This window comes from Ooceraea biroi, chromosome 4 (genome assembly GCF_003672135.1).
Source record: "Ooceraea biroi isolate clonal line C1 chromosome 4, Obir_v5.4, whole genome shotgun sequence".
Classification (NCBI taxonomy): Eukaryota; Metazoa; Arthropoda; class Insecta; order Hymenoptera; family Formicidae; genus Ooceraea; species Ooceraea biroi.
In genome coordinates, this window is record NC_039509.1 from 2,678,674 (window position 1) to 2,700,437 (window position 21,764).

A 21,764-nucleotide genomic window follows, 5' to 3' on the forward strand; every position below is an offset into this window, starting at 1 on the left:
GATATAACGGGATTAATCACCCCTCGGGGAACGCGAGCGTAATTTCAAAATGTAATTTTTAGGTTCCCGCGTGAGCTATCGCTCGCCCGGTCGTCGTTATGTCCCCTATTACGGATGTTGGCGAGTAAATCTTGGAAAGGTACGGCGGGCCGCGCAACTTCGAGACCTGTTCATTAAGACAAACAAGGTAAGATACGTCGGAGTTGCAGAACGGTAGTGCTTAATTTCTCGAACGATGAAGTTCTAGTGATTAAGACTGCGATCAGACTTTGCGGAAGTTGTAAACTCAAGGACGCTACCACCCCCACGCTACCTCTCCCCTCGCCCGTATCCCCGTCTCATATCAGTTTATACGCGCGCAACGGTAACCTTAGACATAACTGAAGAAAATTGAGTTACTTCGGGCACGTTCCAGATTGATTTCCAGGTAGCGGGGCCCTATATCTTTCCGCGGAGCCGAAGCGTGATTGGTTTTCAATCCGTTCTACGTGGACCGAATGATCATCCGGTAAAACTCTCCGCTCTTCGGGCTAAACTCTCTTGCAATATCGTTCTCTGTGTGCGATAATTCGATCCTGCTGTAGATACATTGTTAGGATTCCAGGTCTTCCGCTTCCTTTCGGGAGGAAAGACCCTATCCACTGGTAATCAAATGTAATCGGTCGACTGTTTTCTTGTTATATACATTAATATGTTCGGATATATTAATGTACTCGCGATTATAATAATTGATATATAAAAACATTAACATTTTTGAAAATACGATATATAACTTTAATTAATGCAACGAATTAAAGTGAAAGCCGTATTATTCCGTCATTAACAGTATATAATGCACAATGCCATATTTTCGACGTTATTATACTACATTATATTGCATTATATCGAGTTTATGGCCCGTGTACAACCTACTTATCATATCATAGCATCTATGTGATCCAATTTCATTAATATAAACAAAGATTAATTGCAAAGTGAAATAAATATAGATGATAATATCTATCGATTAAACCCCCCGACGGCGGTAATTATCAATAAAATATATTGAAACCATTCGAATAATAAATTATGCGACGGGCGATTCCTGTAATTCAATTATTGCGACGTCCATCAGACGGAGTGACGGTATTAAAGGATAAATGTCCCGAGCTATAAAAATTTAATGTCCGTCGCCGGATCTGAATACTCGCGAGATTGCTTTTCTCTTAAGCAGTTATTTTATGCATTTATCATCATTCTCGGTTTGACGCTTCTCGTTACGCGGGCAATAGATTAAATTCTGAACCTGTTTTCCCAGACGTGAACGTCATCAAGATAATTTACGATTGCATTGATGGGGGCACCATCGGCATCGTCTAATTTGTTTCTGCTTTTCATCCAATTTATAATTGAATTGAACTCTTACTGTCCACGTCGCAAAATATTCTGTGCAAAACTCGTATATTCATTTCGTTACGCTGCGATAAATTTTGTATAAATCGTTGTAAATCGATATCAATTAAATAAAGTAATTATTGTGAATCATATTACTTTAATGAACGTTATTCTCAATGTTTAACTTTTTCCGTGATTAATATTATGAAAACATGCGTGTTGCCGATGCAATTTCAGATAGGCTCTGTTCCGCTTTAACATCTCCGTTGTTGACTGCCGACTGCGCGGGAAGCTGATGCTCCATTAATTGTACTCGTTTGCGAACTTTCAACCGGTCGTGGCTGGTTAATTGACGCGATCAATCCTTCGTAGATGGGCTATCTACGAGGCACGGTGCGTTCGCCGTACGTCGTTGGTGCTGCATGCCTGATTGCCGAAGTTCGAGTCGTTATAAAAAAGACTCGAAAAAAATAACGCTGCGCGATATTTCATCGTTTACCGCGTCATTTCCTTCTCCACCTTTTTACTTTTCCGTCGGACGAATGAAAATATGACGCGGAGAACAGGGAGACGCGTGCGCTTTGACATCCTTTCAGCTCGTGACGAAGCGACGCGACTTGCAACACGTACATCCCGAAACGTACATCATAATATATTATCGTGTGATAATGAAGATTAGTGACAGCTGTAAATGTCGCACGTTTCGCGGCCGAGGCGTGCGAAATCATCGTTGATAATGTTAATAAGTTACGCGTACGGGAGATCATTTGCGTGTATAATTCTGATCAATTGGATATTAACTTTATTATAACGCTATATTATGTTTCACTATCCACGCAAACATTTTCAGTCAAAGCAATCATTGTGGGCGTGATGTTTCACTAAAAATTAAATATTATACAATCGGATATACACAAAATTATATACAGTAACAGCTGAAATGCGTAACTTGATGGAATAATTATAATAATAATTCATACCGGACAACCGTTAATTAACACTTTTTAATTAAATCTCGTATTTAATTCAATTTTGTTATAAATGCAAATTTGAGTTTCCTTTTCACTCACATTTTATTCTTCTTATTTTTTCTAGACCGAGTTTGATTGCCACAAGGAACAACATAATGCAGTAATAAATTGAGAAAAATGTATAAAACGGAATTTGATTTTAATTGAATGTAAAAGTTAAAATAAATTGAATATAATATATAGAAAAGTGTTCACAATATTAAGATTCACGATACTTTTAACTCTGAATAACTCGCAGTAATTCGGAATAACTGGCAATAGCTGACAGATTCAATTTTAACGATATCTCAACGATAAATCGATCGATCGATGTTACAAAAATGACGACATTTTTATTATATTATTGTAACATGTACTCACTGTATCCTCCCACGTAGATCGGCGTCCACGTTACTTGAGTGTAGGCCAAAGGAGTCGCTGCGAATAGTACGGCGCTGAACCATACCGCCCGGCGTACCGCACTCATTTCACTGGCGGCCTCGATAGTCGCCATTTTCTCTCTTTTCAATCAGTTCCTCGCCTCAATATCATCTTCCCCTGGCTTCCGCATGCCTTCGTTACTCCGGGTCGCTTTTGTTCGCCACGTCTCGTTCGTCTCGTTCCCGGTTTTCTTCTTTACGTTCCGTTCGGGAGCGCGCGCACAACAATACGTCACGGCCGGTGAATATCTACGCAATCGAACGAAACTCTCGATACTACCGTCGTTTCCTCTCGACGCGTCTAATAACTGGTATTTTCATATCGTCGCCGACATGGAATCGCCCGGCGCGGCGGGTCGCTCGAAGGAAATTATTATTGAAAAAATACGCTGCAGAGAGGAAGCGCGATGTTTACGCGCGTCGATGTCAATCCGGGAGTAAACGCGAAAGAATTCAAAAGGAAGTTTCTCGCGAACGTACGTGCTACGTGCCAAATTCTCGGGCTTCTTTCCGAGGGAGTGGAACAAGCTTGCAATCCTATTTTACGGTAATAATCGAGCTCGAACGTGTCACTTATCCGACATCAGTTGAAGCTCAACTGCACCAAAGACCCGGCGCCCTTAGACCTTGGCGGATATCCGGTTGAGAAGCGCGGGCCAAATGCTCATCATATACTCGCTCCCGGGTTAATACGCAATTCAATGAAAGAATCCTCGAAGGAGGAATTTCATTAAAGTGATTCTGGACATTAGTAGGAGCGGAGGATCGACCATGCGCGCGGCTATGCGGCCCGAGCTCGTCGGGGGATGAAGATTCAACAGCGAAATTAGTTTCGAGAGTCCGAATCAAGTGGAATCAAGTTGCGCCAACGATGGAACGATGAATGTAGAAAAAGGAGAAACAGGATGGATGCATCCAGAAGAGCGTTTTTTGTTCGACGGCCCGTGAGTAATTAATCTCGCGGGTTTTAGGTCACGGTCGAGTGCGACGGCACGGTACATGCAATCTCGACTCAAGCCGAAACAACGAGATTAATTAATTAAGCGCGATCACGCGTCCCCGCTTTAATTGGCGCTCGACGCGACGCTAAAATATGGCATATTTGCGTTGCCGCGAGAGGTGGAAAAAGAGGGAAGCGAATATGGAGATTTAAAGCGACGAGAAAGCGCAGCACGGCCAACCCCCGTCATTGTTTATCAGGAACGCTTTTTCCGCGTCATCGGGCGAGCGCGTTTTACGTCACGTGAAATTTCGCACTCGCACCCCATCCCGTTATTCCTCTTCCCGGACGGAATCTTCATTTCTGCGCGGGTCCTGATTTATGCACCCTATACTTCACGTTCCTCTCCTGCTTGGAACGTATTACTCCGTTCCTTCGAGTATAACATGAAGACACAATCATCGCTTTCACGGACGACGATCGCGAGGAGTAACGGAATTCCTACGTCCCACCCTCGCACCGTTCGCTCCTCTGCACCCTGTCTTTTTTATGCCCGTAACGTGTGCCGGACCGTTTCCACCATTTTCCGTCTTTTCTCCTTTGCACGGGCCTTCTGCTAGCCTTTGGTCTTTCTCTGCTGTCTGACGGCCTCCGCGTGGATTTTTATCCGTTTTTCGCTAAATCCCCCAGTGGCTTCGTCCGGATCAAAAAGCTTTTTCCGCCGATACGAGATCCGCCTGCAACAAAATAGCAAAACATTTCATTAGGTGTCTCTCTTTGACGGATCATCATTAAAAAAATGAAGCACTAAGGACAAGTCTCAAAGAAACACTCTGGGAAATTCCCGAGGCTAAGAGAGACGGTTATTGGAACTTATTTTCCGCAAGTTTGCCCGACTCCCAAAAACGACTTTCGAGGACTGAAATATTTGGCGCTCGCCCGAAAAATTTTACACGCAAAATTTTTGTTTCGGTAATAATAAAAAAACAAAAACTGCAAGCGCGTACACGCAGTTGCATGCAACATGAATATGCAGTGATATTATTCACAATTGAGATGGAAAACTCTTTTAAATTCATCGACGGATTGCAGTGTGGTAGGTATATGTAAAATGTATCAGCACGTGATATCAACTGCTCGAAAACTGCTTTTTTTTAATAAATAATGCATGATTTTATGACTCAGTCGTTTATTAATTACCCATAGAATTCATATTAAGATATCGTCTACATATTTAATATATTAATATGAGCGAAGCCGCAATATATCCATTTTAAATTACACATTTTTCCGATCGAATCTCAACAGGATATAAAGGATCATCTTCAGCGCTCCACCCAACCGCGGAATATAAAACGTGAAAGCAAGTAGCGGAAGTGATAATTATCGTGCGCGGTTACTTTAATTTCCGTTACGTCTCAATTGTAATGAAATTCACATCGGGCAAGAGAGAAAGAAAGAGAGAAAGGGCGAGCGGAGAAGCGCGCATAGTTTCTAGGACTTGGCGCTGCTGGCATTTGCATTTTCATCTGCTTGGAAATGTCGTCGATGTCTCGTTAGCGTATCTTCGAGCCAGGGCGTCGAGGAGGTGCATAAGTCGGAGGTCATGGCTCCCATGATGCTTCATGAGGTCGCTAGAGGGACACCGGGGGCTAAGAGGGAACGGCGACCCCATTACGCGAAGCCGCGCGGGGCTCGGGCGCGGTTCAGTCGTTCATAATGTGACAAGCTCAAGTTATCCCGTCGTTTTGCCGCCGTGTTATTCACTCTGTCGTTATCTACCCTCCTCTCTCACCACCATCCTCCGCCGGTTTTACCACGAACTTGTCCAGCGGTTATGAAAGCCGGCGTTCTCCGCCCAGGACGACGGCTTTTATGCACCCCTCGGCATCGGTGGACGATCGGCGCTTACCTTCGAGGACTATGTGTTCTTCCCTTCCCTCACTTTCCTCTCTCTCTCTCTCTCTCTCTCTCCCAACCCTGTCCGCCCTTCAGAGTCCTTTACTACGTACTTATCGCTCGTCCGCCTTATTAGCTTGCGCTATCTTCTTAACTGCTCTTAACACCGCTTTAACTGAGATTCCTGAACACTTTCCTGCACGTAGCATTTTCCGGTCCGCGATCACACTCTAAGTAGAGAGCAACTTGCAACTTTCGCCGTCGTATCATTTCAGGGTAAATAAAACAACTTCGTTAAGCGCATTCTCTGAAGTGTATAAATTCCGACCCCGCGTAAATAACGGTATTTTACGTTCTGCTATTCCTTTTTTTAACATTCATTATCAAGGATCCATGTTAGCTTGAATAAGACCTTTCTCTCCTCTCTCCTTCCTGGTGTCTTTTCCGTCGTAGAAGCGAAACGGACAAACGCTAAGTGAATTATCTCTTTCTCAGTTGAACGAGCAGAAATAACTAATGTTCAAATGATCATATTCAAAGAATAGAGAGACACTTGGTCTGATCGGATGCTGATTTCATCTACTGAGAAACCTTTGAGGTCACTTTATTTATTAAAGCATCAATCTCTTGTTTCGTAATATCATGCAGCTTTAATCGCTGCTGCATACGAACGCAGAGATGCTTCGTTGGATTGAATTATATTTTTGCAGCCGTACATTCAGCTGGAATCATGTTATCTGTAATATCTAACGGCTTTCAGCTACTTCATAGCGCCGGTCGCGCTCTCAACAGCCATTGTACCTCGGCTGACCTCTCTCTTGAATACGATCCCCCAATTATAATGCGCCACTTTCATCAAACACCTCCACCGTAAGCGAGTCAAGTCCTTCCCCATTCTCGTACCCTTCCTTTTCCAGCAATCCTCACCGCTGCGAACAACGGTCCATCCGAAAGGTGCCGATGCAGTTAATTTAATCCGGGTGCTGATTGGACACGGCAGAAATAGAAAGACCAGGCATGTAACTGCAGTCGGGGGTGTAAAGGAGCGAGAGGGAGAGTCGCCAGCGGCCTGTAATTGTGCTGTGCAATTATGGCTAGTTCCGTTTGATAAAACCGACCTAGCGATAAAAGAGGGTTTCGATAGAGGGAGAATCAGCGGTTATGAGAGTGTCAGCGACACAAAGGCCGGCCCAGCCCCTCTCTTCTCTTCTCTTCTCTCTCTCTCTCTCTCTCTCTCTCTCTTTCCTTTTTTCCATTTCGCCTTCTCTGCACCTCTCCCCGATCTCGCGATCTGCTTTCCACTTGGGAATGTTTTCTATTCGGATTATCTCGGATCGGTTATTACGGTTCGCGCTAGCAAGTGGAAACGATGCCTCGATAATAGCACGTCGTAAGCGTACGTACCCTGCGCATTGTCGAAACAAGGAACGCAATTTAATGCTCATACCGAATGCTAAGTGGCCAAGTTTCCCGCAGGGAAGATCGAGTGTCCGAAGGCGCAAATAGGTGCGAGTAAATAACATTTACCGCTGCAAAGATAATTTACTCGGGCTGCAGTTCGCGCGAGTTCAAGCTGTATGCGTCTGGAGTTTCCCCTTTCCGCTCTCTTGTCGCTCCCGCTAGTTCACTCCCTTTGTCTAGGCGTGTTTCTTGATGCCCCGGCAACTCCCCGTTTAGCACTGCCGCAAATTAGCCTGCAACCGCGTTTTCCGCGTCCACCTACAGGCGCGGCGGCGGTGCGCGCGCGCGCGGTTTCCGCTTCAAGTTGAGACGCACGTTCTTCAGCCAAAACTTAATTAGAAGAGCGCTATCTCGTACGGATATTAGCTTACCGCCTATTTAATTTTACTTATTTAATAAATGTTTATTGGGATGAAAAGAATCATGCAGATCTCAATTAGTCTCAGCCTAACGGGGTTACCGAAGTATAAATACATAATCCGGTATAAATACATAATTCTCGCGAATATGCTCTTGATGCTAATCAGAATTATCCGGCGGTTAAAGTCTCAATTAAACTGAATCGAGCAATTAATTCATGAAGAAAAGATAGACTATATAAAGGTGAAGACGTACGAGGAAAAATTCTTCGTCCACGTTGAAGTTGGAGATATACAGATTAGAATTAATAACATCTAATCTGCTAGTTGATCCACTGATGCCTATGAATCTACACGGCCCTTGGATGCACGACGAAGCGCCGTAATTATTAATCGAGTCAGGCATCAATTAGTCGGAATATCGATTAATCGCGCATCAAAATGTATCTTAGTCCGTCCATAATCATGGCCCGGATTGTCTGTGGCTTCAGATGACTGTGCGTTTCGTCGTGTAATTAATCATCTGACCAGTCCACCGATCAAACAGCCCGGAATGATGTTTCTTGCGCGACTCTGGCTGTAATTTTCTAACTAACAAAGTCATTTGCGCGCATCGCATAATTCGCGCACATAAATGAAATGAACACACTGGGATATCAACGGTGAAATTAATTGTTGTGTTGTATAGTAACATGTACGTAACGCAAATATTCAGAAACAGATTATTTATGTTTCTATTAATACTTGAATTACACATATCATTATATGCATGAACCGTACAAATTAAATGTATCTCTTGCCAGTATCATATAATAAAAGCAGTATGATACTAATAATTTGTTTGTGAATAATATTGATAAACTTGTCGGGCAAACGCATTTCTGCATTGGCTGGAATATGAAGAATACAAACAACTACGATTGCAATTTCGGTTGTACGATTTGCTGTGTTGCAGTTTGAAGATATATCTCTGGATGAGACTGCATGATAAAGATATATGCATCTGGCATTAATATTCAGGTCAGACTGAACGTGAATTCTGCGGCGAATGTCGCGCTGTACTGTATAGTTTCATGAACGTTTCTCAGGATATACACTCAAGTTATACACTCGCTGTTTCGCAGACACACATTAAAGCTCGTTGATGTCTCCTATTTACGATTGTAATCGTCTAATACTGTTGTATTCAAACGTCTCGGTACTCTCTAGACGGCGGAGTCTTGTTACTGCCAAATAAATGCGTGCACATCAGCGTTATGCAATTACCAAATAGAGAGACTTTCCCGAACAATTCTCGTACAGTAATATTTATCGAACCAAATCGTCTCGATCGAATTTATTTTTATATTTAATTTTGATATGAAAACAATGTTTGTTTAAACTTATATTTAGTCTACTAGGCTGTTCCATGAATGTAGGGTTTATGGACAACGACAGGCTTGGCGTCTTTTAACAAAAGTGCCGTTTTAACAAAAAGAAAAAAAATATTTCATGAGAATAACTCGCTTATTATAATCGATATGGTGACTATCGATTATAGTCAGCATTAAGAGCGAAAGAATTAATATGATGAGTTATAACATTGATTGTGATTGCTAAAGTGCATAACGCTAGTGATCTACATTACCGCGTTAGGAGCGAAGGGATTAAAGATATCGATCGATGGGTTTATTGTCTTTTTATTGATTTTCATTTAATTATTTTTTCTGCTCCGTCCTACGGTATACACCATCGGCTGCACAATTACTGCACCGCCATAATCAGTCAGGTTTCTCGCAGTGGTTCGATGTTTGCCAGCCGGAACGCGGTGCATTTAGTTTCTAATGGAGCTTAGCGAGTAAGGATAATGACACGTTCGTTCCGCAGCAGCGAGCAGCCTTCGTCCGAAACGTCGCAGCACTGCCTCGTGCTGGTCCAAGCACCAGACAATATTTGTTTTTCACTCCAACAACTACGGCAAACGCAACGCCTCGTTGTTTGCTGGAGTAGAACTTCGTACTAGCTAGAAGGATAGAGAACGTCTCGTATGTGTTTACCGAAGGGGCGCTTATTCGAGAGCGCGACGTGCATTATAATTGAATTTTTAATTTACAGTGTCTGTGAAAAAAGATAGCGTTTACATTTCGCAAAACACACTGCTTGATGTAAAACGATGGCAAGAGCGTTCAATGAAAGACTATGGATGCAGTATTTCGTTATAGTACAGAAAGTATACGGAGATAGTATCATAGTATAATATATTAATTTTTTAAAATAATTTCTGAAAATGTGAAGGATATAAATTTCTTTAAAAACCGTATTTAATTTTCTATACAAAAATAGTACTGTTTTATATTTTATATTTTCTCGTTAATTGTTACATTATAGAGATGTTTCTTTTCATATATTAATGATAATCTTTGATGATCTTTGAATCTTGATGACTTGAAAAACATGATATGAATCCTAATTCAGCAAAACAAAAGAACGCTTCGTACTCCCGCACGAAGATATTTCAACTGGATTTGCTCCGGGCACTTGATCGCGGATTCGTGCTTTTTCGCGCGATGCAAGTATCCGGAGCATTGTTCGCCGAGCGTGTATGACAAAGTTGCGGCATGCGTTCTCTCGATGAGCACGCGCCGGGATCTACAAATGTATCTACGCGTATCTATGGCTCATAGCCGCATCCCCGACGTCCTCGCGCTCCGCTTGCCGCACGTAGTGCCCGTTTTCGCGTATCCGTATCCGGGAAAAATATAGTTTCGGCCGTGTGCACAAGTGCTTGGAGACGCGCCACCAAGATATACGATACCGACGCGATTTATCATCGTAACAATTTCGAACCGAGCACCGCACCGTTTCGCAGCCGCCGTTCTCCACCCCCGACGTCGCTTTCGACTGCTCTCGGCCGCGCGGCAGCTTTCGCCATCGCATCACGCCACCCTCGCGAACTCGCTGCCGTCTCCCGTGCGAGAACTGCGGCAAAAGTTGCTTATATGATTAATCGAATCTTTCCTGCCGGTTGCTGTTTGTGTGTATAGGTACGTGAGTACGCGCGCCGAAGGATTAAACTTCGTTTCCTTCGTGGCGCGGCAGATGCTCAAGAGCGATCGCTCGAACGCGGTTTGGCAGGTATCGATGACGACGCGGAGTTCCGCGGGATGTGCAATCATGAAGCCTGGTCTAAATCATCCAGTGAAGACAGCTATTGATCAGTCCAAGTCTCGGGGACATCCATCGTGACAAGACGGTGAATAATGACTGAGAGGAAACGCAATGTATCATGCGAAATTCTCGCAATTTCATTCTGGAAAATCTTAATCTGATGAAAAGAGAGAGAGAAACTGTACTAGAAATTATGCGATAATGTATAATGCCTATTTAGTCTGTACAAATAAATTGTTTATGGATATTCCTTAATTTATCAAACATTTATTTTAATTTTCAACAGAAAATATTTATGTTTGAAATAAATATATTGGTAAAAAAGATATCGTATAATTGCATTAATTATAAAATACAATCGATCTCGAGTTAATCTCCAGTTGAAACGTAGTGAATACACTGCTTTTGCAAACTGGTTCTGCGGTCTGTATTGATAGAGCGGGCCATGGAAAAATACATTAGAACGATATGAGGGCGAGCGATATCCGTTGCTTTTAATAAACGTCGCTTTGTTGTGCATATACTGCAGATCTCGGTAGCGCTTGCATCGTATGGGGTACCGTGTACGCGAGTCGCGTCTTCCTCGTTGCCGGCAATTTTTCAATTTAATTAAAGGCGAGCGTACTATAAATATTCAGACGAGGGGAGGATTTTTATCGTATCGCCAGCACCGCGGCGTTCACTGCACTTTATAAAAAAGAGAGAGAGAAAAAAAGAAAAATCTGGCCGTCCGCGAAAATAGGCGTAAATCTACGCCGCGAATTTCGCGTCCGTTCCTTTTGCTCGTGGCAGTATGAAGCACTACCATCAGATCATTACCCCACCTTTTGTTCCGCAGCGTATATCAAATAAATGGGCAAGGATCGCGCGCGCGAAAGACTGGCGGCACAATGCACCGGGTATCCGCGATATTTTAACCACTCCACTATCCGGGCATAAACGTAGACGGTGCACACGGCGGCGGTGGAATTTTAGCCGTAAACCTTTTTTATAGCCAGCCATGGCTTTGCACGAGCGCCCGATCTCAGCCGTTGCTCCGTACGTTTCAATGTTTCAATGAACCAGCCGCGGATCCACATCCACGGCCCCGTCTGCTGTGCAACAGTACGGCGCGTTCCTCTCATCCGTAATTTAATATCCAGGTTCAACATTCGCGCACAATTTTTCTCGAGCAATTTTCTCAAGAAGCAATTACTACGATTATAGACTAGTATAAGCAAGTATAATATAAGCATATCTTCGACGATTCTTGGGAAATTATTATAGACGGAATTAATCTGCGATCACCGAGGAAGCTGATTTATATAATCTGGATACATGATCGGGACACTCGCGGAAATGGCTTCCGAAAGTGCGATTCTTTTTACGTGCGATCGTGTCGACGTTACGTTACGTATCACCTTAAACCGCCCAGCAGTGAAGTTTATAATCCTAACGCGACGCCACGGTAACACAATCGCGTCGCCGCGCCGGTCGAAGTCCCCGGGATCAAAGTAATCCCGTTCCGGGAGCCATCCTGGTCAAAGTTTTTCTAATTGGCCCGCGAGTTAGCCGCCGGATAAGAACCGAGGAGGGAATGCCGTGCGGCGACGGCTTAGGCGGAAGAACGGACGGACGTTTTCCACGAGTTTCCCGCGACGCTTCGCCGTCCGGAGAGCTCGTGGAATCTTCCAATTCGACTAAGAAACTCGAACGCCCCTGCAGCCAGTTTAATCGAATTCCACTGCGGAGCCAAGGACTCCGGTCCTTGCTTCCGATCTATATCCCGGGTCCTGACCTATACACGTGCACGTATACGCGTCGATGTGCAGTACGTATGCGCGGGGTGACAACCCGGAAAGGATCGGGTTTTCCCATTGGCCCTCCTATTTGTTATCGGATTGGTAACTTTGCTCATCGCAAAAAGGATAACGGCCGCGGATGAAAATCTCTTCTTGAAATTTCTGCGGGGATGGTCCTTGTGCTTGTGCTCGCCTGTCGTTAAAGCAATCGATATGAGTGTGTAGCGAAGCTGTCCTGCGTCCTAAGTACCTTAGTCATTAGAGAATTTAAGCTCGAATGTCACTCGTAGCCACTGTAAACTATGCCATTACGGTACGGAATAATTATTGCGGAACTTACGGGCACGTTATTCTATACTACAAAGTTATAATCATCATCGACGTGCGTATAATAACGGTATTATATATTGCGAGATTAATATTGTTACATGACCTATTTAAATCTGAAAGACACACAATGTCAGTACAACGCGTCGAGCATTTTGGCGTTCGAGAAAAGCACATCTCGAAAACAAAGAATCGATTTCGACGGAAAATGTGTTAGGTCTGGGCTGGCTACAGTGTTTTCGGTGCGCTGCGTGCGATCGTCGTATCGAGTATCGATTGACGGGTGAAAACGTATAGGTCGCACGGCGGAGTTACGCTAAAGCGCAGCTACAGTTGTGGAAGAAGCGGTTTGCGAATTGTCGAGACGCGGTAAATGTGTGCATTAACTTTTGTTGATCCTTCGGAAGTAAGCGAACGCGCGTTCAGTTATGCGGTCAGGATTCAAGCCATCAGCATTACTCACACATTACTCAAGAGAGTGATTCTTCCGTTAAGCAAACCAGTTTACGGTGAATCATTAATTCTCTAAACTCCGGCACAACTAGCTCTCGTTTTTTATTCCGTAACGATTTACAACTGGTCCTCGATCATGCCTGCGTCAATTACGCTTTCAATATATTATGCACATACTACGAGTTCTATTCCGCTGCATGCGAAATACAATTCTTATCTCTTCAATCTCGAATTTATCTTTTGTGAACAAAATGTGCTCGAGTCGAAGTAAGAAATGAAAAATCTCTCCCGCGGTGAGAGAAATTTATGCTCCTATACACCTTCTTCGAAATTTGAGGATTTGCCAAGACTGCATGGCGAGCACGGAGTATTCTCTCGATATATTCTACGGTCACGTCATCGCAGAAACTTATTGCGCAATAAAATTAAAAGCGCACTGGGATCTGAGTGAAATACACAAAAAATAGCTCGAACGGGAAATCTACATTCGCTTTTACGCGCCTCACGCGCCATTCGTTAAGAGCTTTATCCCGCGGCATCGTGATTTATACACGCCAGGCGAGGTCGACGTTATTACCTAATTTGATCGTAAATTACGATTCACGATCGCGGCGGTGAATTTTTTCTCACACAGTCAGGCTAAACTAATGACTTACTTAGTTACGGCATTCCCGGGGTGGTGTGTTCTTCGTTAAGGATCGCCGTTAAGGATTGCACAAGGAAACTTGTCGGCGCGTTTACTTTCGGAAACGTCGTTGCCCGCGGCCAATTACCAAGTTTCACCGTCTGGGAATGATTGTTATAATTTGCATTTATCGCCGCTATTTATACTCGTCAAAAGTTACCGCCTTCGGGAACTGGCGCGAGTGCGTGAAGGATACTAATTACTTACGGAAGACTTGTTTTAACGGGATCGTTAATCATCTTTTGCGTTCCACGTCGGAAGAGGAGGGTCCCCGTTCTTTTATCTCTCTTGCTCTTTATCTTTTGCGTTCTTTTCTTACGTTTCTACTCGCGTCATTTGCCCGTTCTCTTAGTGCACGGGGACTAATCTACTTTCTAGGCACGACAGTGATAACGTAAACCGCATGCACGTGTCCCTCTCAATCCTTCCGGTCGTCCCTTTCGGTTGGTCGACTGACTGGCGAAATACCCTAATAGTATTAAACGCCTACGTGGATTCGGAAGCGAACACTGTCAAGCTGATCGCTTGTGTCTAACCTTCCTCAGCCTCCGCTTTTTCACCTCTGCTCTCTGACTCGAGCCAGGTTGTGGCATGGTTGTGAATGCCGAATGGAATTAGATTCTTGCAGATAATAAATCAATGTCGATTGTATTCTTTCGCTGTTAATTTTACAAGTTACATTTTCATTTCACTTGACTATGTGAGCTTCCTAATGATATTTTGCTTGCCATGTTGAAGGCATTAGTAACACAAATCAAAATCGTCCATTTTGACTGTAATAAATAATAAAATCGATTATATTGAAAATTTCATGACAGGTAACATAAAACTAGTTAAATTTTTGCGAAACCAGGGATTATCCTTGATGCTTGATGAGAGTCTGTTTACATTTTAACCGTGCACTATGCAAATGACGCGTGCGGAATTTCACGTTCACGCGTTCTACCCCTAATGGAATTGGCCAGAGGGTCGAAAGCAGGGTTACGGGAGTTGGTGCCAATAAAGTTAGGCTGAAAAGTGGAAAAGTTAAGCAATTATGCATCAGAGTATGTTGTAACGCGGACTCGAAAGTGTTCTAGCGATGAGATGTTAATTCATACGCACACACATATATAATTTCAGTTTTTTCACCTAGAATTACTCGGATTACACGCAGAGTCCAGCTAATTGTGATTAAAACAAATTCCATAGAGATGCATGAAAAATGCAAATAAAACCAAGCGACTTGCGGCGTAGCGCAAATCCTCTTATTAAAGCTTCTGCATTATTCTACGAGAAACGAGCTCTTTTCGCATCAAGCGGATTTGGAACAACAAAATGAATTCGTTTACCAAAACATATCAATTCTACATTATCTCAAATGTTGCTTGTAACAAATATTTTGTATTTATTCTAACGTGCGCGTTCGGATTTTATTATTTAAATGCGTCGCGTCATTTTTCGCGCCAAGATGTTATAAAACAGCAATATCGCGCACCAGCTAAAAGCATACAAATGAGTAATTCGTTTGCGTAACAAAGACACATATCAAAATACGAATTATTACTCTCGACGATAACAATGCCGCTCAAAAACCGCTCGGCACACTTTAATTCTCTGAGTAACTTGAATTTTCCGTGTCACGGACAGTGCCGGGAAACTATCGCTTCTCGAGGGGCAAAAAAATTGATGCATCGCCCGGGCCTTCAGCGTCAGGCCGCGCCTGTGTGGATAAACTAATATCCTGACCGTTATCTGTTAATTACGAGTGCTTCTTGCGCAGAGGATATCCCCGTTAAATTTCCACCGCACGTAGATGGCATACCATGGGTATCGGATCGAGCATGCATGTATGAGCGAGTATGTATGTTCACGGGATGTGCGAGGCTTGGGCCTGCCGTCGACTTGCCAGCTCTCTCGCCGGTTCCCATACAGGACGATCCACGTATGTTAATATCTCTCTAATGTAGTCCGGAGCATCGCTCATCCCACTTCACCCCCTCGCCGCTCGTCTCGCACGCGATTCGTCGGGGGATTTCGGGATTTCGGGAGCCGAGTTTCGAGCGGCATTCCACCGACCAGGTAGCAGAGCTAAGGCTTAAATTATGCGATATTACTCCGGTGCGGGACGGGGGGAATCGTGGGACGCAATTAAACAATCGTCGCGAATTTACGGGCGACGACGATCGCCGCGATCTCATCGCTTCTGAACGGGCGTGTTGGGACGGGTGAACCACGAGCGACGGACCGGAAAGGCGCGTCTGCAGCGTCGGTGCGCTTTGTGCCCTGGATATGGAATTACATGCACATATCACCTCGTAATGGCGAGAGCCCTTCGACCAAGAGGCTCGGCCAATGCGGTGATTGTAGTTCGCATAAAAGCTCCTGCTCGCTGTTGCGAAATTAATTCTATTCTGTGTATTTCCTGTCTCTGCAAGCGCCACACAGAGAACTGATAAAGACAGTCCTGTGAATATCGCTGCAATGCTATAATGCTGCGAACCGAAATAGATTTATGTTATTATATGTTAATATGTTTATGTTAAGCTCGATTCTCTGTCGAGTATTACAACTAATAATAATATATAATAATGGCATATTTACCAATGTAATTAATAATGTCATATACATAGCGCTAAGTTACGTTAAATTAATAAGTTCAAAAGCGTTGTTTGTCGAGCAAAATTGATTCTCATTTCTGTTTTAACAACATAAATATATACGTAAGAAATCTAGGTATATGGAAAGAGTGATAAATGTCGGGGGGCACACATTTAGATATGTCATAAAGTCAGAATATTTCCAAGGCAATTTAATTAAATCACGATTTGAAGACGTGCTTGCACGTGCGTTACTGCATCGTGCCATTTAATCACAGCCAATATGGACTCTATGTTGTTCTCATCTTTACGTTAAATAACGGTAAGACGTACTCGTGCTCGGGGATACGTCGTATGCGGCATTACGTACGTGCTAGAGCTTCCGAAAGCATGCCATTACGTACTTACTCGAACGGCTATTGTTTCCCGATAATACAGCCGCACGGTTCGGTCCTGATAATCGCCACTATCCGAAAGTGTACGATCGCGAGCTTTTACCGCGGGAATCGTTCCCGTGCGTTTAGTGCTACGTAAAATCTGGACGCGGAGCGCGTTCACGAATCATCGATGCACATTTTTCCTGCCTCCTCTTTCATCCTCCTCCTCGTTTTTTTTATTGTCGCCCACAGCGCTTGCTTTGCAACCATTTTATTTTATGTGATCGTAAAGGATAAGGCGCTTTTGTCAGGGAGCACTTACCGGCTGGCGAATTTGCGCGAACACACGTATGTACGTACGCGCGCATTGCTCGCGATTATGGCGACCGCCAACTTGAACGATACAAGCGCGGAACTGCGACAACTCATCTCTCTCTTCGGCTTCCACGCTGGAAGCTACCACAAAATCCGTCGATAGTAAATCAGGTTTTTATTTGCATGACTTCGAAACGAATCTCCGCGTTGAGTCGTTACATTTTCGAGATTTAGTGATCATTATAGCTGCGAGAAACGAGATTTACCATTATAATAATAACGGCAAAACTGGTGAAACAAATCGCATATTTGTGATCAGAAAGAGAAAGAGAGAGATTAAGTGAGAGAGTGAACATGAGCTAACGAACAGTGGAGCAATTATAAAAAAATTTCATTAATCACCACTTCGCGAAAGAGGAGGCGGATCATCGGTAAATATCCGCGTTTGTTACGAGCAGCCTTCCCAGCCGGTCCTCGCATTTCATTTTGCGACAAGAGCGTCGCAAAGCATAATCCAACTTCTCGTTATTGCGTCTCTCTGCCGTGCTCGCTTGTCATCAAATAGATGTGCACTGTTCTCTGCTGGGTGAACTTGTGTGTACCGGAGCGTGGACCATGCCCCGGTATAATGTGTGGTGCCTATTATAATGCATACGAACGTGCGTACGCGACCAGGTAAATGGGCGGCCGGTGAGTCTTCGCCTATACGGGAAATTGAGTGCGCACGAACGCGATCGCAGGAAACAGTAGCCGTCAATTTCCACGAAATGACCGAAAGGTATAACATCTGTAGAGATCTCCGATTACCCGACATGGAATCATAATCAGACCGCGACACGAAATTGATACACTCATTTAATCGAAGCCTGTCCGAGACATTTCATGTTTGTGAAATTGTACAAGAGAGCACATTTACAGCAAAATTTATACGCGAGATGCAAGATAAAAAAAAGTGTTAAGTATTTGATCAGCGATAGATATAACGGCGGCGCAAATTTTGCATCTTCACTATTACTGATAATTAACTGGCAATTTAAATTAGTAATTTAACTATCCAAGCTATAAATAAGGATAAAAACCATTTCCATTAAATAAAAAAATATTTTATTCTACTGTTTGTGAATATGATAACGATTTTTCGATGTTATTTTGCACATCGTATCAGATCAGAGGTTACAATATTGTATAGAGTATAGTTCCGTTACGTGTTTTCTATATTTTTCCGTTATATGGTTCCATGTGATGGAGCATCCGAGCATCGTGACGTAAAATCTCCGAGGAGATGGGTAACTTTATCCTGTCTTCCTCGTAACTCGTATAACCCCGAATATTACATCTGACAAGGGCAAAATGGAAAAGACGAATATTTCTTTTACTTCTTACTTTTGTCACATGTCGGTCTTTTGGAACTCTTCAATGCTCGCCTTTTGCGCTTCTTCGGCTCACTAATACTTGGCCGGTATACGCGCACCGCATCTCTTTGTGTATTATTCAAATCCCCCGTGACGCGCATAGGAAGCACATGTAAGATCCTCTCTTCCTTCTTTCAAAAATCCGTTTTCTAGTCCGTTTTTCCAAGATTCAATTTGCTTCTTTCGCAACTACGTGCCGATTTACCGTAGCATCTCCTCTCTTTTGCAATTATTATTTCTTTTTATAAACGTGGCATCGGAGTTGCAGAGGAAACGTCTACTGAATATTTATATCAAAATCACGAATAGAAGATCGATTCCGCTCTCTTAAGAACTAAGTATAGACCCCATCATTTTTCCATTTATTGTTGATGCATTTTTATTTTGTAAAACGTTAATTTTTTCGTTGATATTACTTTTTTAATAAGCATTAACTTCTCTTATAGCATTATGGAACAGTCTTTAATTATTCTACAACATGTTATATAAATAACCGTATTTCACCGTGCGATTATTGGTCAGCTTTAGTGTGACTTCTAGACGGCTCCCTTTCCTAGGAATTTTCCCTATGCAGGTCCACTACATAAATCGCCGACATCAGTCAATAACTTTCTTCGTCGGACTTTCCAGTCAGTTTCCGTCAGGAATAAAGTCGGCAGCGACCTCTTAAGCCCCGAGACCGGCAAGCTGGTATCCCCCATCGATTTGCGGGCGGACGAAACACGAGTAACTCACGACGGCCTTATTTACCGAATCATAGATTCGCGCGATCGTTCTTGCGAGTTGTCAGGTGTGGGTCGAAAGTTTCGAAAGAAATATCTCTCTTTCCCTTCTAACCCACGCCGTCGGCGTCGGCGCCACGGCCGACCTCGCGGAGGAATTTACTCGGAAAGCATTTCCTTCCACTTGAGGTACTCCGCGACGCGCCGCGAGAGTCCTACTCGCGAATACAGGAAGTTCTAGCACATCGAGTAAATTATGGAGCTTGAGCGACATGTGTGATTCCTAGTCCGACCTGACGCGCGCGCGCGCGCGTGCGTGCGGGTGTACAGGGCATCGGGGTCGAAGGGAACTGACCTGCGATGATAAACGAGCGGCCAGATCGACTGGTCGTAACTTCTTGCACCGTGCTTTCCTTCCTACAAAATGCTGCACCCTGCATCTATGCTACACCGAATCGAGAAGTGGTTCACGTCACCTGGTAATTTATTATTCGCGTGGGCGCAGCGAGTTTTTAGTTCCGGCCGATAGGGGTGATCGTTCACGTAGCGTGGCCTTTTACATTCGTAAATTTATGCACCCCGTCGGCGGTATCGACTTCCATACAAATTCAAGAGTACACAGGTAGCACCCCTCTGTACGTTAGTAGGGTAAAATTCGTCACAATATTATCTTTTTTAATTGCGATTACATAAATATACATATAAATAAATAAGATCTTATGTAATTATTTTTATTATTATGTAAACACATCTCGTTTGTGGAAAAACTTACAAATACCATAAACATGATATTTTAATACACATTTTATGCAGATTGTATGTTTTATGTTATTTTATGTTTCATATTATTTTTCATTATTATGATAATATGTAATGATAATACAAAATCATTTGGAAGACTGCAACGATTATTTCACCGTTTTCCATTGTGATTCTTGTTATTTTTCGTGCAAAATACATTGAAAATGGAAAGCAGCATTGTAAGCGGTAGTCGAATTAAATCTGTACTGTTTGTATTCCATGAAGTGCAGACGACAATTTTAAAAAGAAGGTTTTACTCGCGACAAGAAAGCGCAAGAAACCTGCTTTCGTGTTATTACACTTCCTTTAAACGTGTCACAGAACGACACAATTACCAGGAGGAAAAGAAAATACAATTTATGTGCTAAGGACGGTTTCCGTGCATTTCCTGATCTTTCCGAAGGCGAGAAAGAGGGTCTTTCGCGCGATTCGATCCTTCCGTTTCCGCTCTATCGCTCCCGCTGGTTCTATCAATGTTATTTACCGTCGCTTTTGTATTTTCCTTTTATTCGGTGGCGCGGAATCCATAGTAAGGCCAGTTGTAATGAGAGAAAACATTTTTCGAGAGCGCGAATACGGAAGTTGCTGTAACAGAGGCGCGATATTTTTCTCGTGAAACGCGTAGCGAATCGTGCTGGTGAGTTCGCCGGCGAGAACTCGCTGTGTATCTTCATTCATTCCTTTTACGACAGACCCAAGTCTTGACATATTCGCACGAGACCGCACAAGATTTTCAGGTAAGGAGACGGATGGAGAAAATTAAACAGAACGTGCAACCAAACAGGCTCTACGATACTGTGCATATCATGTCCCTCGGGCTATGCAAAGAGATTATGTCGAACCAGCGCCAGCACAGCGCCGCGAATTTATTTCATCGCGGCATGGACGCCCGAGAATGCAGCTTCCAGGCCGAAACCGCATCTCGATTCCCTCGCAAGCAGCGCATTGTAGCCGAGAACGCATTTCACGGGACGCGCAAAACTCGTAGTTGCGAGGTTGCGGAAAAATAAAGCTTTCGTTTATCCCCCCATTCAAACGAGATTTTTGCGGTTTCGGAAAATAGCCGGTTTGTGCATCCAAAAGATTTTATTTTCTATTATATTTGAAAAGCCGTTTTAATCTTTCCGCTATATTTACGACAAAAAGAATATTTTTTCGAGTGATGCGTACACGAAGGGGTGATATTTTTCAAAGAAACGGATACAACGCGCAATCAGCCAGTATCCGCACGGTTTTTATCTTATTGAGCTACTCAAACGGCAAAATATGTTACACAAAACGTGCAATAAAATTGAAACGTAACCGTATATGCACACGGCAGATATATAAATGGGAAAAATTAGTTAAGTTTTCCCAATAGAAGTCAATTTTCACATGAAACCAGATAAAGTCATTTTCAATCATTTTAATGAATGCACTCGCTTTGCCCACAAATATTTTATCGCATATATTTTTTTCGTTGTTTTTTCATTTGTCCGGCCATACCTCGTGCCTCGCGTATTTACAAATCCCCGTTGATTTGATTACTGCGGATTCGCTTATGGCATTTTACTTTATTTCGCGTTATCCGATATGGGCGCGAATGGTAAATTAATCAACTGCAGTTTCCGTTTGCGATTGTTATTCAAGAAGCATAGCGGAATTATTTTCATTCATTTGCAGCGGGGATTGCCCGAGATTTG

The 21,764-nt window shown here is 43.3% G+C and overlaps 1 protein-coding gene across 6 annotated transcripts in view; it reads right to left on the minus strand.

Moving 5' to 3' along the window:
- LOC105286970 overlaps positions 1-21,764 on the minus strand; it is a 242,273-nt gene that overhangs the window by 196,277 nt on the left and 24,232 nt on the right. For 3 of the 6 annotated variants that reach the window (XM_011352312.3, XM_020034205.2, XM_011352310.3), the window contains 2 exons: positions 4,088-4,501; positions 2,766-3,073 (listed from right to left, as the gene is read on the minus strand). In XM_011352312.3, the coding sequence (XP_011350614.1) occupies positions 2,766-2,898 (133 nt within the window). In that variant the 5' untranslated portion in view covers positions 2,899-3,073; positions 4,088-4,501. The remainder of the gene's footprint in view (positions 1-2,765; positions 3,074-4,087; positions 4,502-21,764) is intronic. The other 3 variants (XM_011352311.3, XM_011352309.3, XM_011352308.3) reach the window with 2 other exon arrangements.